The sequence below is a fragment of the Mus caroli genome, unplaced genomic scaffold (assembly GCF_978045245.1).
Source record: "Mus caroli unplaced genomic scaffold, Mus_caroli_1 scaffold_17, whole genome shotgun sequence".
Classification (NCBI taxonomy): domain Eukaryota; kingdom Metazoa; phylum Chordata; class Mammalia; order Rodentia; family Muridae; genus Mus; species Mus caroli.
The window spans coordinates 59,876,285-59,892,599 of NW_028227272.1; the positions used below are offsets into that span (position 1 = coordinate 59,876,285).

Genomic DNA, 16,315 nt, shown 5'->3' on the forward strand with positions numbered 1-16,315 from the left:
GGTTTGTGTGTGAGTGCAGAGGTGTTTCTGGAAAGAGATGGACAGAAGAGACAAAGGTTTGGGTTCTATCAATGAACTTAAACACGCATAACATTCTCAAAAACAAAAACCATCAGAACCAATCCAATTTGGATTCATGACAAAACATGTTTCTTAAAAGAACTGTTTAGCAATGGTTTTGAAATACTATTTTTCCCCAGTTTTAGTTTTCAGATAAGAAATGGTCTTTAAATGAAATTCTATTCCAGATAAGAATAAAACACCTAGCACTTCAAAAACTGTCAAAGCAGTGGTTGGCCCCTCCTTCCTGCCCCCAGACTAGTTAAGATGTCTGGGCAAAAATGGCTGGCTCCTGTCAAAAAGGCAGCACCAGGACACCTTGGCCTATAGCAGTCACAGGAGCTATACCTGGTGGGCGGAGCATCTCCTTTCCTCCAATTACAGGCACTGTCACACAGGAGCTGTCCATGGTGGCAAAACATTTCCTGTCTCAGCCTAGTGGCATCATGGGAGCTGTCCAAGGTGATGAATCCTTCTTTCTTGTCTCAGCCTGCAGCCACTGTGAGACACTACACAGGAGCTATCCACTGTGGCAGCACTGTTTCTCCAGCCTCCCTAGCAGCTCCACAGAGATGGCACCTCACCCAATGCTGCTCCATGGCCCAATGCAGAGGAAAGGAGATGAAAATACCCACCAATCCCTGAGCAGAAAACCTGACTCCCCCCCCCACCCCCCACCCACACACATACACACAAAAACCATTAATCCCTAAACTCTCTAAGCTCAGGACTTGAAATCTCACCAATCGTTAATGTGGAAATCTCTGCCGTGAAGAGCTCTGCCCCCTAAGAAATCCTATATAAGCCCTGTTCTTTGTCCAATTTCTCACTGTCTGATTCTGGGAATAGAGGGTAGCCATACCTAGATTTGTCACCCCAATTAATCTCTTTTATGAGATTTGCTGCCTGTTGTGACTCTGTCATTAGAAGAAGCCAAGAAGCAATAACGAGAAGCAAAGAAATGGAGAAGGGCTGAGGCTGCTAAGCTCCTCAGCTCAATTGAGGATACCTTCTCCTGGGAGCTGCAATGTCCTCTGCTGAGGAGGCTTCGTCCCAGAGCTGTGTGGTTCCTGAGCTTCAGTGTCTCAGCATACCATTCCTTTGGAACACTGTCCCACCTCAGAGCTGTGTGGTTCCTAGCCTCCCCTCCCCCCATGTCTCAGGATGCCCTTCCACTGGGATACGTTTTCCGTTCAGAACTGTATGGGTTCCTGGGCTTCTGTGTCCCAGGATACCCTTCCATCTGGACAGAAACACTTATAGACTAAGGGACTTTCAAGGTCATCTTATGTACTCCTTCAACATTAACTGAAACAATAATGTAAAGCCCTATCTTTATATATGTTTCCTGAATCAGAGCTGTAGAAGCCAATGTCTTATAGATATACTCTCAAACAGTGCTGTAGAATTCCTGTCTTTATAGATGTCCCCTGAACCAATACTATAGAACACTGCCTTTAAAGACATTCCCTGAATCAATGCTGTAGAAATCACTATGTCTTTACACAACAGAGTCATATTGACCTAAATAATTCTTTAGAGAAAAACATTGATCTCCTCTTAGAGAAAGAAGTCATTTGACTCCTGCAGTGGCCAGATTATAAGATAATTAAAAGCCTGTAAGCTTTCGAGATGGCATCTTAGAGAACCCATTTAGATCAACAGCATGGTAAACTCGGGTACCCAGAGTGAAGAGTGGAATGGGGTCAAGTGCCAGAGCATGGCTCTGATAGAAGAAGCATTGCAGGGAGCTGTGATTAGCAGGGTGCACTAATCTACTCTTATCCATCAGGTAAAGAAAGAGTTGAGAAGTTTCAAGAAGAATATGGGGTACCAAGTTGCACAAGAGAATACTCCAAGCCTGGTACAGTACAGCACAATTATCCCAACTCTTGAGAAGCACAGGTAGAATGGTCACTTGTGTCCAGAAGGCTCACTTAGGCAATTCAGAAGGACCCTGTCTCAAAATAAAAAGGAAGGAGGGTGTAAAAGCCCGAGCTGGAACTAAGTGGAAGAATGTTCAGAAAATGCAAAAGCATACACTGGAAGTTGAGACCTGCACTCCCAAAGTCTGCATTCAAGTTACTAAGCAAATACTGTCACGTACTTTGGTTGAGTCAGTTTGACATAGCAAAAGCTGGGAAACTGACCGATGAAGCAATGGGTTTCAAAGGGAACTCTCTTCCTGAAGTCTCTATTCATCAACTGATAGACATCGAGGCATGTACTGGGTATTGTGAATAGAGCAGCTATGAACATAGATGAGTATATGTCTCTGCAGTAAGAAACAAAGTCCATTAGGGATATGCTCAAGAGTGTTATAGTTAGGCCATGTGGTAGACCAATTTCTCATTTCTAAGAAACTACCGCACTGGTTTCCACAGTAAATGCAAGTTCCAGGACTGATAAACCCTGTCTCATAAAACAAAACAAAACCACCCAAAAATCAAACATAAAACGAAGTGTGGGTGCTTGAAGAAAACTGCACAAAAAAATCAAGCTAGCTAACATGCTATTGTGATATGGGAAGGGATTCCTAACTGAGGAACTATGGACTCCTGATAGTGTATGGGGAGTGAGAGTCAGTTTTTGTTAAGCTTATGGCTCCAAGCTCCAGTAGATGGCCCCAGAAGTAAATGGGCAGCACAAATTGAAGTCATTATGTCACTGAATAAAAAAAAAGGAGACAATGAAAAAAAAAGTATACAATCTGGCTCAAGAACATACAAGTTGGCAAAGAATAACTCCTGTTAGGTCAGTAAGATGGCTCTCTAGGCAAAGGTTCTGCCATCAAGCCTGATATCCACAGTTGTATCTTAGAACCCAAAGCTTAATGTCTGCCCCACACATGCACAAAGGGGGAAAAGAATAAACTACTAGTAAACACCAGTAACACACCCCCATTTTTCTTTTTGAAATTATACTTACTTGTACATACATGCATGTGTGTGTGTATACACACGCATGTGTGTGCATGCGCGTTTGTGTGTGTGTAGTACTACTTTTCTTGCCTTATCTGCCCTTTAGCTATTTCTCTAGTACAATCTTTATTACATTTTCTGATGTTTTCCTCAGGACATTAAAAGTACATCTTTCATTATTTACAATGATTGGCAAAGTGCCATATAAAGTAGATTTTTAACAGATGCTTGGTAAATTAATAAATACTGATAAAATGTTATACTAAGATTGTATTTCATAATACTACGGACACTTTTAGTGACACAATCCATAGAAAGATATCATTTCTGAGTGAAATATAAGAGCGACAGAAGGATGGTGTGATTTCTCCTGAACTTTCATTTTCTATGAAGTTCTGATCACTATCATCAAAAAGAGCAAATGTACGAGCTGGATGTATGGGTAGATCAGGAGGGGAGCAGGGACCCAGAAGGAATTCGTTCCTGAGCCCGATCCTCAGCAACAACAACAACAAGTTCACTTTGCCAAATTACAGATGCTGAACCTCAGGGCCTCTGGTGTCTAGCCTTAACCTTCAGGATGACAGAGAAAGGAGAAACTCAGCGTTGCCATTATTGGCAGAGTACTTTGCTTGTTTTCTGGATTCTGAACGTGTGTGACTAGCGTGTGTTGACAAGCATGCAAAGTGAACCAATAGGAACTCATACAGGACAGCATATCTCATAAGAGGAATAGTGAACGAAACCTCCCACACTGTGGAACCATACTGTATGCCTATGATTATGATGATTCTTCCGATATCTGTCTGCACTGACGTTTTTGGTCAGCATATTGATAAATGATAAAGGCCCGTACTCCCAAGTCACGAGGAGTCCCTCAGCTCAGCTAAAGAGCATCAGACATGATTTTTTATTGCTTCTTTTAGAACACAATTATTGCTGTCAGTGTACCACGTTTTAAGACTTGTTACCTGGATGATTTATACAAATTTTCAAAACATTGCCCAATAATCTCAGCTTCCTCTTTCAATGAGTTCTAAATTCAATTTTACTTGTCAAGTAGTGAGAAAAGAAAACCAGAAGGGGTCAGTATTTTATGTGTGATTGATTTTCTTCTAGGAAATGGATGACATGATACATTACTGCAATAAGATACCTATATTTTTGTGATAAATCATACCCTTCTGTTAGCAGTTCCCCAACCCCAAATCATGTAAACGTCTCCTGCACAAATATCAAAACTACTACCTAAAAAGATGCCATGTTTCTCATTTTCAGGATACTTCTCCACTCCTTATTCTTCTGAATCCACTGATGTGTAATCGGAGTGACAAAATTGTATTTCTAGATATAAACACCCATGGCACACACCAGCAAGGACTGGCTTGGAAACCATTTGGAGAAGCAACCATCAAGGTATTCTTTAAACAGCATTCTATGAATAAAATTGGGTTATACTCAACAATTCCTTTAATTCCTGCTCTTCCCTCTGACAGACTAAGAATAGCTTAGGGGATGTTTGTGTGGTGGGATTTTATATACCTTGGATCTTCATCCTTGGAAACTTCCACCGAGATTTTCACATACGCTAGAGTCCCTTCTAAGTCTGCAATGAGCTCTCTGCCTTGGGACCTGACTTCTGTCAACACTCTGCCTGTTATGGATGTGGCTATCAGTGCTGGAAACAGTACTCTAAATTATGTACTTGTCATGACCATATACTACTGTATACAGACTTGCTTTTGAAAGACTTTATAAGAGAATATTGGAGCTGAAGACAGAGCTTCGGTTGTGAAGGGTCTGCCTAGTATCTGGAAGGCTCTGGGTTTGATCTTAGCACCAAAAGACACCTTCACCACACAAATCATGAAACAAAACAAAACACCAAAAACCTTACACATCTACTAATAGTTCTTTTTAGAAATTAAGATAAGGGGCTGGAGAGATGGCTCAGGGGTTAAGAGCACCGACTGTTCTTCTGAAGGTCCTGAGTTCAAATCCCAGCAACCACGTGGTGGCTCACAACCATCCATAATGAGATCTGACACCCTCTTCTGGTGTATCTGAAAACAGTTACAGTGTACTTAGATATAATAATAAATAAATCTTTAAAAAAAACCTATTTCTGGCCAGCTAATCTCTCTCTCTCTGTCTCTCTCTGTCTCTCTGTCTCTCTCTGTCTCTCTCTCTCTCTCTCTCTCTCTCTCTCTTTAAAAGAAATTAAGATAAAAATCTTCCGCTAAATAAAATATCACTTTTCATTTATATATCAAAATATTTATATATGACTGCATACTATTTACTATTAAAACTAAAATTCTAAACTGTGTGAATATTGCATATGAAAGGAATCAGTTTTTAAAAGTTCCGGGACAGTCCATAGATAGCTCAAATAGAGATCCTTCTGCTTCAGCCCTCTTAAGTTCTGGTATTCCAGCCTGAGACACAAGGCAAGCTCACTATCTCCATCCTTTGTCCACAGTATCAGGCCAGGCAACATATGCTTCCCTTTTTCCTAACTGCTATTTACAAATGCAACCAAGGACTTATCAATTCTTTACACTTTGGCCAAAACTCGTACTATCCATTTACCCTTGTGAATTGCATAGAAATCCATTTATCTCATATTACAGAACACAGTGATTATACTTTTCTTTAAAAAATAAGCATGCAAGAAAAATTAAAAACAGAGGCCAAAAAACCTCCTTTGTAAGTGATAGTGGTATCCCTGATGTAATAAATTACCATAATCCTTTTCTCTTCTGCAGTGGAGAATGAGAGCTAAGGAAAGGCTGTAGGTATACTTTATCTTTTTCTGTATCAGTAAATCACTCTTTTAAAAAGGTGTCTATGGCTTTTGTATTTGACTCGCTGCTCTTTACCTCGTTATCACTTAGTCAGATACAAGTATCAGCTGCTTCTAGTCAGCCTACCCCAGAGCAGCCTAGGAATCCAAGGCGAGGCATGCAAACCGGCACACCAGTGCCCAGAGCAGAGGATGCATGGCAGCTGCAGTGATGGCCTTTCTCAGTTTCATATGAGGACATGAAAACTGACACTCAGTTTGTGCCCTGTCAGTCTGCTCGAATATAAGCTATCTTGTTCAAAGAGTAAAGAAGACAGAAGAATGGAGTGTCTCCTAAGGAACAGCTTCAGCTCTTATGTCAGAAGAGATGCTGTATGTAATGATCTTCATAATGACTGAAATGCTATAGCACCATAAAAAAAGTCAGTACATGGAAAAATAACAGTAAAGTCAAACCAAAGGCATGCGTGCCTGTGTAAAAGCTGTAATAATCAATATATTATGTAAAGTGCTTTCCTTTTATGCCTAATTACCTTGCAGCCCAATAATGATTACAAGACTAGGCTGCAATCTTGATCAGATTGACTTTGGGCAGAGTAATTATAGCTGTGTATTTCAAATATTCCAGTTTAGGAATTTACTGTTTTGTAAACAAATATTAACTTATCTACTTTATATGTTGGCACTACATTGAGAATAAAACCTCTACTCTCCAAGATGCTTACAGTCTTTTTTTTTTTTTTTTGAGACAGGGTTTCTCTGTGTAGACTAGCTGTCCTGAAACTCACTCTATAGACCAAACTGGCCTCAAACTTAAAAATCTGCCTGCCTCTGCCTCCCAAGTGCTGGGATTAAAGGTGTGCACCACCACTGCCCGGCCTACAGTCTTTTTTAAAGAATGATATAAGCATAGGCAAATATCTAGTGGAGAGCAACTACACACGTATATTCTCTCTCTCTCTCTCTCTCTCTCTCTCTCTCTCTCTCTCTCACACACACACACACACACACACACACACACACACACATACACACACACACACACACACACAGACATATCATTTTTCAAAACGGTAAAGACAACATAAGAGTATCAACCCTAGTTCTAGTGAGTTGATTAAGAGATAATAGAGCTGATTCCTGAAGCCAATAGTTAGAAGAAAAGGTTAGAATTAGACTTTAAAGCACAATAACCAGGAAATGGAGACCTCAGCCCTGAAAGCTGCAGACTATGTGAAGTGTGGCTCCCGGAAGTCCATTACATGGAGAGGCTTAGGACATTGAAGGTTAATGAAGAGTGCCTTGACTACTGTGTTAAGAAGCTGGAAGTCCTGCTGCATAGGTGGAAGCACTACAAGACTGCCAATGGGGAGGGCTCAAGGTACAGGTCGGATGCATCACTGTGGCTTCTCTGCACAATGAAGAAGTAGAGCTCACACTGGAGGACTGTCAGAAGCCAGCTGAAATCACTTCAGGGATGGATACTGGCAGTGTCTAGGCCAGGCTGTGAAGAACTGAGAGAACTGGATGGAGCTGACAGATATGCAACAGTTACAATGATTGACTGGCTCTGGAGAAACAGAGTGGCTGAAGAAGGCTTCAGTCTTAGCCAAAGACATGGCAGCCTGGCATTAACTAAGGAAGAAAACAGGCAGATAGATAAGGCTCTGATTTCATTTTTTATGTGTTGACTTTGGCAGTGGGGCTAATCAAGCATTATAAATATGAGTTTTACCTTAACTGAAACGAATGTCTCTAGAGCAGTCTAGTAGGTTACTGAGTGCACAGGTGCAAGGCTAAGAAGAAATCTCAATTTAGATATATATTTGAAGTAGAGCACTTTATATCATTTGAACCCATCACAGTAAAATGATAGTAGCAGATTAAAGAAATATAAAGTTTTGTGAGATGATCCAGGTAAAATATAGGGAAGATACGAGCACAAGTAAGGAAACATAACCACAAATGTCACGGGAAGGGAATAGGTTAAGATGGAGTAAGCAGTCACCCAAGTCACCAGTAAATAAGACTATGGGCTGCAATCAAACACAATAAAGAAAAATGCTATGATAGCAGTCCACTGAGAAAAAAGACAGTATGCAGAAACTGTTTTGAAAGAGACAGGAGACAAAACAGAATACAGTAGACTGTTCCTCTAGTTCAAAGAAGTTGAGCAAGTAGATGTATGTAGAGACTCTGAAATACTACATATAAAAGTAAAAGTTACAGCACATATGCACAATATAACACCTGCTATCTTAAATATTTTTTATGTATACTTACATACATAGAGATTGGTGCAGAAAGTTTTCCAACATTTAAAACAAACTTAATCCCAACGGTTAGTCTTGTCTTAAAGAAACCTGGTATGTGCTTGGATGTGTGGTCAAGAGACTTATACCATTTACAACATCATCTTATAATATCAGCATTTCTGGATATTTTAATTATAATTAAAAAATACATTTTATCTGGACCTGGTGGCTCCTGCCTATAATCTGAACACTGGAAAGGTTGAGGCAGGAGGGTTGAAAAGTGGAGGCCAGGCTTGGTTACAGAGCAACATAGAGTGAAAAAAAAAGTGAGAAGGAAAAGAAAGAAGGAAGAAACAAAGGAAGGAACCTTAAAGTCCTATCACAACTGAGCAGGTGAAGTGTGTGACAAGCATTTGCCATGCAAACCTGATGACTTGGGTTCAATACCTAGAACCTATGGTGGAGAGAAAGAACTGACTTCCAAAATTTGTTCTGTGACATCCATACAGGTACCATGCATCTTGGTGTATATGCCTACACACACACACACACACACACACCACACACACACACACAAAAACACACACACAAACACACACACATACATACACACACAAAGAAATAATAATTCAAATTCCAATCAAATTTACTTCAAAACTAGAGTGATTTGAGATAGAAAAATGTTCATTTAACAGCTTGTAGGTATTTTAGAGCTTTCATAAGAAAAGGTTTGTACAAAGGAAGCAAGCAGAAAACAAAGAATTGAGACAAAATGAGAAAAAGAGCATTTAATAAAATAGAAAATCCAAAGAGACTGGGCAGTAGCAGAATAAAATAGTGAAGGCAGTCCTCTGCTACACATGCGCTGCAGCCACGTACTTGCCGTGAGTGCTCTTTGGTTGATGGCTCAATCTCTGGATGGATGAGGGGAATGGGTGGGGTGGGTGGGATAGTACCCTCTCAGAGGCAAAGAGGAGAGGGGGAAGGGGTGAAGAACTCTTGCAGTGGGGACCAGGAAGAAGGGACAACATTTAGAATGTAAATAAAACAATTTTAAAAACTAGTAAAGGCTATTTCCTGAGAGGTGAACTGAAATATTCCCTGGGCCTGACTGCCTACTCACAGCTTAGAGAGAAATAACGAGAACCTTGAGGGAGCCAAATGTGAACAAGTATTCACATCTTCCTAGGAGATGCACTTCTCCACAAAGTCACCAGAAGAGGAATCTGGTCCAAACCACTTCTACAGGAAGACTGCGCCAATCCTAGTTAAACAGCAGGCTAAGCTGCTGGCTTCGGACAAACCTAGACAGAGAACAATTCTGAATCACAGCAACGTCCTTCATGGCTTTTGAAAGAGGCACTGAGAAAGAAGGCACTACAGCATGAGAGCTTAAAAAGATGGCCTGGAATTTTTTTTGCTTGGCCTTTTGAGGAATTAATCAGAACACCTACAAGGAAGTTTTCCATTTGCCCACTGACATGCTTGAGTGCAGCTATTTAAATTATATCAGGAACCCAAATGGGCTTTTGAATAAACAGTCCTCACCTTACGAGTTCTACTTGTAGGACAGGTAAATTCTTCCTTTGATGGATCCTATAGGCAGCTTTCTGAGAGTCCGACGAGAACAGCCAGCTTCGATCATTTGAACATGGAGCGTCAACTAACACCTAGAGAAAACAAAGAGGGCGGGCAAGGTGTGTGGAGCTGCTACATGGCAAACAGCACATAAATAAAGCCAGCACCTTAGGGACCCAAGTTGTGACACGCTAAGTCCTTTAATATGTTTGTCTCTGTTCACAGAAAACCCTATGCAGTATCATGGTTTGTTTCAGTGGAGAGAGGAAACATGAGCACACTCAACATCTATTGGTGCTATTAACTGAATTGAATACTATTCTTTTCCCTTTTTAATTTGGTTGTTTGTTTATTCATTTATTTATTTTGGTTTTTCAAGAGCAGGGCTTCTCTGTTTAGCCCTGACCATCCTGAAAGTAACGCTGTGGACCAGGCTGGCCTAGAACTCAGAGAACATCCTTCCTCTGCCTTCTGTGTACACCATCACAGGTAGCTGGATTTAACAGTCTTGATGACTACAGCTAAAACTTAGAAAAGCTACTCATCTTCAGGAAGTGAGACTGTACTTCTGAACTCCAAGTATTTTTTCCTACCCTAGTAAAAGTTTACATTGTTGGGGACTGAAGCCAGGGTCACTGTTTCTTTTTAAGAATTAAAAATTCAATTTTAACTTATTGAAATGGCCTTTCTTCATCTATCATCCTCTGATATGAAATGTTACTGAATTAAAGCAAAATGTATCCTTTTTTTTCTTTTTACTGGTTCAAAAGATAACTGATCATTTCCAGAGTAACTCTGAGGTCCAGAAAATAACTTTCTCTAATCCCCAAACCCAACATCACTGTTTCCACTGAAGCATAGTAACCATCAAATGAAAAACGCGCCAGCCCACACCACATCCACTTTATCAAAGTCTCCCAGAGCCCTGAGAAAGTGTACCATCTGGAAGCAGAAGGAAAGGAACAACAGAGCAACACAATGCAGCATCACCAGGACTCTGTCAGTTTTTCACAATACAATAAAAGTACCTTGTCAAACGCTGCAGGCTGGGCATCTCCCATTTCTCTGCCATCCAATTCAGACACTTTAATTACATTTATCAAAGGCTGTGGGATGAAAGATTCCAACGTCTGTCTCAGCCATCTTCCTCTCGGGCGATCATACTCGTTACAGAGAAGATAACCTGAATATAAAGGATTAAAAAGTTCCAAAGTATTCCAAGGCAATGTCATTAGCAAATTTTACTTTTCAGCAAAGAAATTGCAGAAAAATCAGTGTTTCAGAGATACAGCTCAGAGGTAAATGTTACGATAACTTTATAAACAAAAATAAATGCACACTTTATAAAATATTTATACAGTGTTGTGCCTCACACACTCCTAGAAGCTATCACATTTATTCAATCAAGTTTAATTTGAAAACTTACAGATTGCTAAAGATGCTTAACAACCAATACCTCACATACAGTTTTCACCCTGAAGTACCAGCTGTTGACAGTAAGCAATAAATTCTGATAGGTGTGTAAAGTTCCTTGCTGGTAGAAGGCATTCATTTCAAATGAAGGAAGGTAATACAGTGGGTTTTTTTGTTTGTTTTGTTTTGTTTTTTTAAGTAAGTACATGAGCTCCCAGTAAGAGAAACAGGGGTTCAAACAGCCTAGGAAAGTTATTTAGCTCTGTGACAGCATTGGTGTCCTCATGGGGATTGGTAAAATGGTTATCATACCTGCATAGCTGTTGTGATTAAATGTGACAGAAACTGAGGACAGAATGGTGGATAAAGAAGACCCTTCAATGGTGGTTTTCTCAAAGAGACACTGCTTTGAAGGGCTTGAAAAGCCAAGGGACAGGGTATCTGGTTTTAGCATAGTGTAAGAAGATGCACCAAGGAAGCAGAGAAGATAGAGATGTCCTTGTCAGCATCCCTCCAAGTCTAGGCAGTGTGAAGAGAGATTCCCCTAACATCCAGTAGCCTAGTCTACCTCACCGAAATACAGATCATCTTGCAGCCCCCCACCTGGGCTACTACTTGGTGACTTCCTAGCTAGGCAGCTGGATGCTCCACCACCCTTAGGAAGCAGAGTTGCAGATAAGAGGCTCTAAGGACCTGGAAATCAAGCAGAAAAACTGAGCAGGTGGCTTTTCCTTGGGGCACAGTGTTGAGACTGCCTGAGAGTCCAGAGACTAACTCTACACTCCTTCTACAACCTTGGAGGACAAAAAAAAACAAGCAAGCAAGCAAGCAAACAAACAAACAAACAAAATCAGGCTCATCCCACTAGCAGGTAAGACAGAAAAGTGTCAGGCCTTTGCCTTAGAACGGTGGCAATATATTATTATGAACATATCTCTCACAGTGAAAGAGGCTATCTTTTGCTAAACCACACAGGATGCATTAACAATACACTTTGAGGTTACTTAAGACTAGTAACTTAAGTACTTAATACTGAGTAATATATGTACTCACCCTGTATGTTTGACTTGCCTTTAAGAAAAAAAAAATGAAATGACCAGCCTTAATTATTTTGTGGACTTCCTATATGGTCAGCTTTTATAATCTAAGCAAATATATACCTTTAATCTTAAAATATATGCATTTCCATGTCCCCCACCCACAAGTAATACATATGTGTGTATATTATATAAATGAGAATAATAGAAGATAGGCTGAAAGCAACCTTATAAGGCAAATCTTCCCAATGAATATTGGAAGTGCCATGGATGTAGGCTGCTAAGTCTGTTTGCAATGATGTTGCAGCACTGACATCAGTAAAGTTACATCCCTTGTAAAACCCTGTTCAAATCTCTGTATTCTCCATTCCTTCCCATGTGCTTTCTGTGCTGTTCAAATAACACAACACATCACTCTTTATTGGGGACACCGACACAGACACAAGCACAGAAAAGACAAGACAGCAGTTAGACAACCACAGGTTCAGACCCTGACAGATTACAGGCAGGAGAAATGATGGAAGACACAGGGAAAGAGAAGAGAGAATTCACATCTGGGCTCACTCTTGGTAAAACTGCTCCCAGGGCAGCGTTAGATTTCTCTTCCTTAATGCATTTGAGGTCTACTGAGGTTGTTAATATTACTCTGGTAAAAGTGGGCACATTCTAGCAATCCCAGTCCACAGGCTTGTGCCTATGAACCGAGATCCCATACCTGCCTTAATGCCACCATCAACTAAACTCCTAACCTTCTTGTGGCTGGTTATAGATGTTCAGGATCTCAGGTGGATATAAGTCCACTGGTGGATATAAGGCAGTATATACAAGGCAGGTCTCAGTATCCCCATGCTATGATGGTCTCAGTAGGCTGTGGGCTCTGGGTATAATCTTGGTTTTCAGTATTTTTAACCATGAAACTATCAATTCCACTTCCTCCCTGACAAATCAAGAGGCAGCAGCTATCTACTTCAAGGCAAGTAAAGAGAGGTACTGGGGTGGGGAAACGGCAAAGGAGTCTGTCCCAAAGCCTGACCACATTACTTTGAGCCATAGAGGCATTGAGGAAGGAGACAACTAACTCCTGAAAGTTGATCCTCAGGATGCACATGTTGGAAGGAGATAGCTGACTACTGCGAGTCATAGTTTGACATCCACAAGTGTGCCCTGGCATGTGGACATGTGAACTTCTAACACACACATACACAAAAATCAAGGTTAAAAAAAAATGGGGGTGGTGATTTTTAAGCAAAGAGAAGGGAACTAAGTATCAGTCATCAAGTAAGAGCCTGGCTTCATCCTTTCCCATGTGGCACAAAACCAGGTTTAGCTCTAATGCCTGACCATAGAGCAGTGACTGCAGGTGAGCCATATGGACACACTCCAGTCTTGGAGTAAGGTTTGTAATGACAAACTACTACATTTAGGCACTCCTCTAGTTCATTCTGAACTGCATAACTACTAAAGATATGTGACAAAGTGTGGCTTAGGGAGTCAGGGAGATGAACCAGAAACAACAACAACAACAAAAACCCAACAGTGGAGCTGTAGTAAACCCAGACTTAGGGTGCCATCTAGTGCTGAAGCATCAGAAGGGCCCACAGATGCATGTGAACCTTAGAACTTCTGAAAGAGCAGACAGACACAGCTATAGAGTAAAAGCTGGGAGAAATACCTAACGTTTATGCACAGACTATTTCATACATCAGGTACAAGAAATCTTCATAGCATCATGACCACATCTCATGGATAAAATAAGACAAGAACTGACCATAAAACAAGCAGTGACCAGCTTAATGAAAAGAGCTAAAAGTAGAACTTTGGGGAAAATTTGGTAAGATTCAAGGCAACAGAGAGGCAACTTAATACCTAAACAGAGAAACAACAAATTAAAGCTACAATGAACAAATACTAACAAATCCTTAAATGCAATAGAAAGCAGGAACAGTAGAACAGATCAAATAACAAGAAAACCAGTAGTTGCCTTGAAAACAGGTTATTTGAAAATATACTGTTGGAGAAAAAAGTAAATAAAAGTGGGGGTTGGGGATGAGAATTTGATGTCACCATCAAAAGAGCAAGTATATGAGTTGCAGGGGTTTGAGAAGGAAGTGAAAATGCCAATGGGGTAGAATAGACTTCAACAGAAATCTCCCTAAACCTTGAGCAATATTTAAGAATCCAGATTAAGAGATGAGATGTCAATGGACCTGTCAGATTCAAAACAACCAAATTCACCTAGAAGTACTTTGTGACCAAGTATTGAAAAGTTAAATGAAGACACAATACTAAAATGCCTTCAGATATGAAGGAGTAGCTTAAAGGGCAAACATGAGTAAAAATTCTAATATTTCCTGCTACCAAATGTCAATCAGATGTCTAAACTGTACCCCTCGCAGTAAGATAATTTCACTCTAGAAGGGTTACAGCCCTTGTGGAGAAGTTTGACCTTGTCACTCTAGTAAGCTGCACTGTTCCTGGTTAGCAGTTCATGATTTACATTAGAATGACAACTGTTTGCTCTTTTTCAGAAAAACGAACTTACTGCAATAACTGCTTTTTTGTAAAGGTTTATGTCCTTTTATGTATATGAGACTCTATTTGCATGTACACCTGAATGCCAGAAGAGGATATCAGATCACATAATAGATGGTTGGGAACCACCATGTGGCTGCTGTGAACTGAACTCATACCTCTGGAAGAGCAGCCAGTACCCTTAACTGGTGAGACACCTCCCCAGCCCTACAAAAGCTGTTTTAATTTAAAAGAAGAAAAAAGAATAAGAAAAAGAAAGAGGAGAATGAGAAGAAAAACAATTAGGGGAGGAGGAAGAGGAGGAGGAGGAAGAGGAGGAGGAGGAAGAGGAGGAGGAGGAGGAGGAGGAAAGGCAGTGTATCACTACAGTACAGGGGAAGGCAGCTGGGTCACCAGATAGACAAGTAGATTAATTCTTCAATCATTTAAAACCCTTTCAACAATCAAAGACACAACCTTTTTGCCTAGAATAATTTCCACTGTGGATTTTTTAAAAATTGCTGTATAAATTGCATACTTAGTATCGCCATCATTTTAAATTTTGCTTTTCTATATGCAGCAACTAGCATTGCTTCTGGATTCCACATGTGAATACCATGGCTAACTTAATTTGGGCTTTAAACACCAGCATGAAGACACCAGTGCCTTGTAGGGCACCTTTATCATTAGTCCCACTTAGATGAAAAGCGCCTTCATTTGGAGCACCTCTGGTATTCTCTGCCCTTGATGTAAGTAAGACTCTCCCCCCCTCCAAAGTCTACAATATTATCCATTTACCTTTGCGTTTCAGAGCCAACCACCATCCTCACTACAGATGTGCAAAGTATCTATAACTTACAAATCAAGTGATTTAAGATTAAAACCCCACTTGGCAAAACATAAATAGATTCAGATACTTCTCTTCCATCTTTTACAATATTCAACATTCTATCCCTAAAATGAATAAGCTTGTAGGAGTTACTATATGAGCATCATCAAGGAACATATAAAGAGTGGGCACAAAACAAATACTCCTTAAATTGTTCCAAAAATAATAATGTAGCCTTACTAAAATCTAAACTTACTACTTATTTTTATTTCTTATGTCAAAATACAGAAAACATCAGTGTTAAAGTCATATCTGAAATGTAAAACATATTAGGTGTTTAGGTGGATTTTCTTGTCCTAAATATCAATATCTCTACCACAGCCAAATAGATCTATATCAAGCCAAAATGTGGCTTCACATTTTGAATGTTTGCTTTTATTTCAATAACACATGTTCTCAAAGGAAGAAATAAATTAGCAGTCTACAAGCTACAGGATGTATGTCCTGGGGAAAAATAATACCCTTCTAAGAGACAGGAACACTTGGAGAATCTGAACAAATCACTTTTTAGATCATCCACTTCCTAAAGACATCTCCTTCCACTTGGTCATTCACCAAGTTTGCAAAAAAAGCAAGCTTTTCTCTCATTCATCATCTTAAGAAAAATGTGCTACAGTTTAGAAGCCTCCAGTACTTCAAAAAAGTTCAATTTAAAACACTAAGAGGCTGGAGACAAGGCTCAGCTAGTAAGAGCTCTTGCTGCAGAATGATCACCCATATTAATATCATTTCCAATGAAATGGACTTATTTTGTGTGTGTATGTATGTGTGTGTGCACATGTTTGGTTGAACAAGCATGTGGAGGGAGCTGAGGTTGGTTTGGGGTATGCGTTTGTGTTCGAAGC

At 40.1% G+C, this 16,315-nt stretch overlaps 1 protein-coding gene across 2 annotated transcripts in view; it reads right to left on the bottom strand.

Annotated features, from left to right (window-relative positions):
• Nsun3 (NOP2/Sun RNA methyltransferase 3) overlaps positions 1-16,315 on the bottom strand; it is a 53,327-nt gene that overhangs the window by 25,247 nt on the left and 11,765 nt on the right. The window contains exons 4-6 of one of the 2 annotated variants that reach the window (XM_085832251.1): positions 11,694-11,726; positions 10,649-10,808; positions 9,591-9,712 (exon numbers count right to left, since the gene is read on the bottom strand). In XM_085832251.1, coding sequence (XP_085688377.1) covers positions 9,591-9,712; positions 10,649-10,808; positions 11,694-11,726 — 315 coding nt within the window. The remainder of the gene's footprint in view (positions 1-9,590; positions 9,713-10,648; positions 10,809-11,693; positions 11,727-16,315) is intronic. The other variant, XM_021185123.3, reaches the window with a different exon arrangement.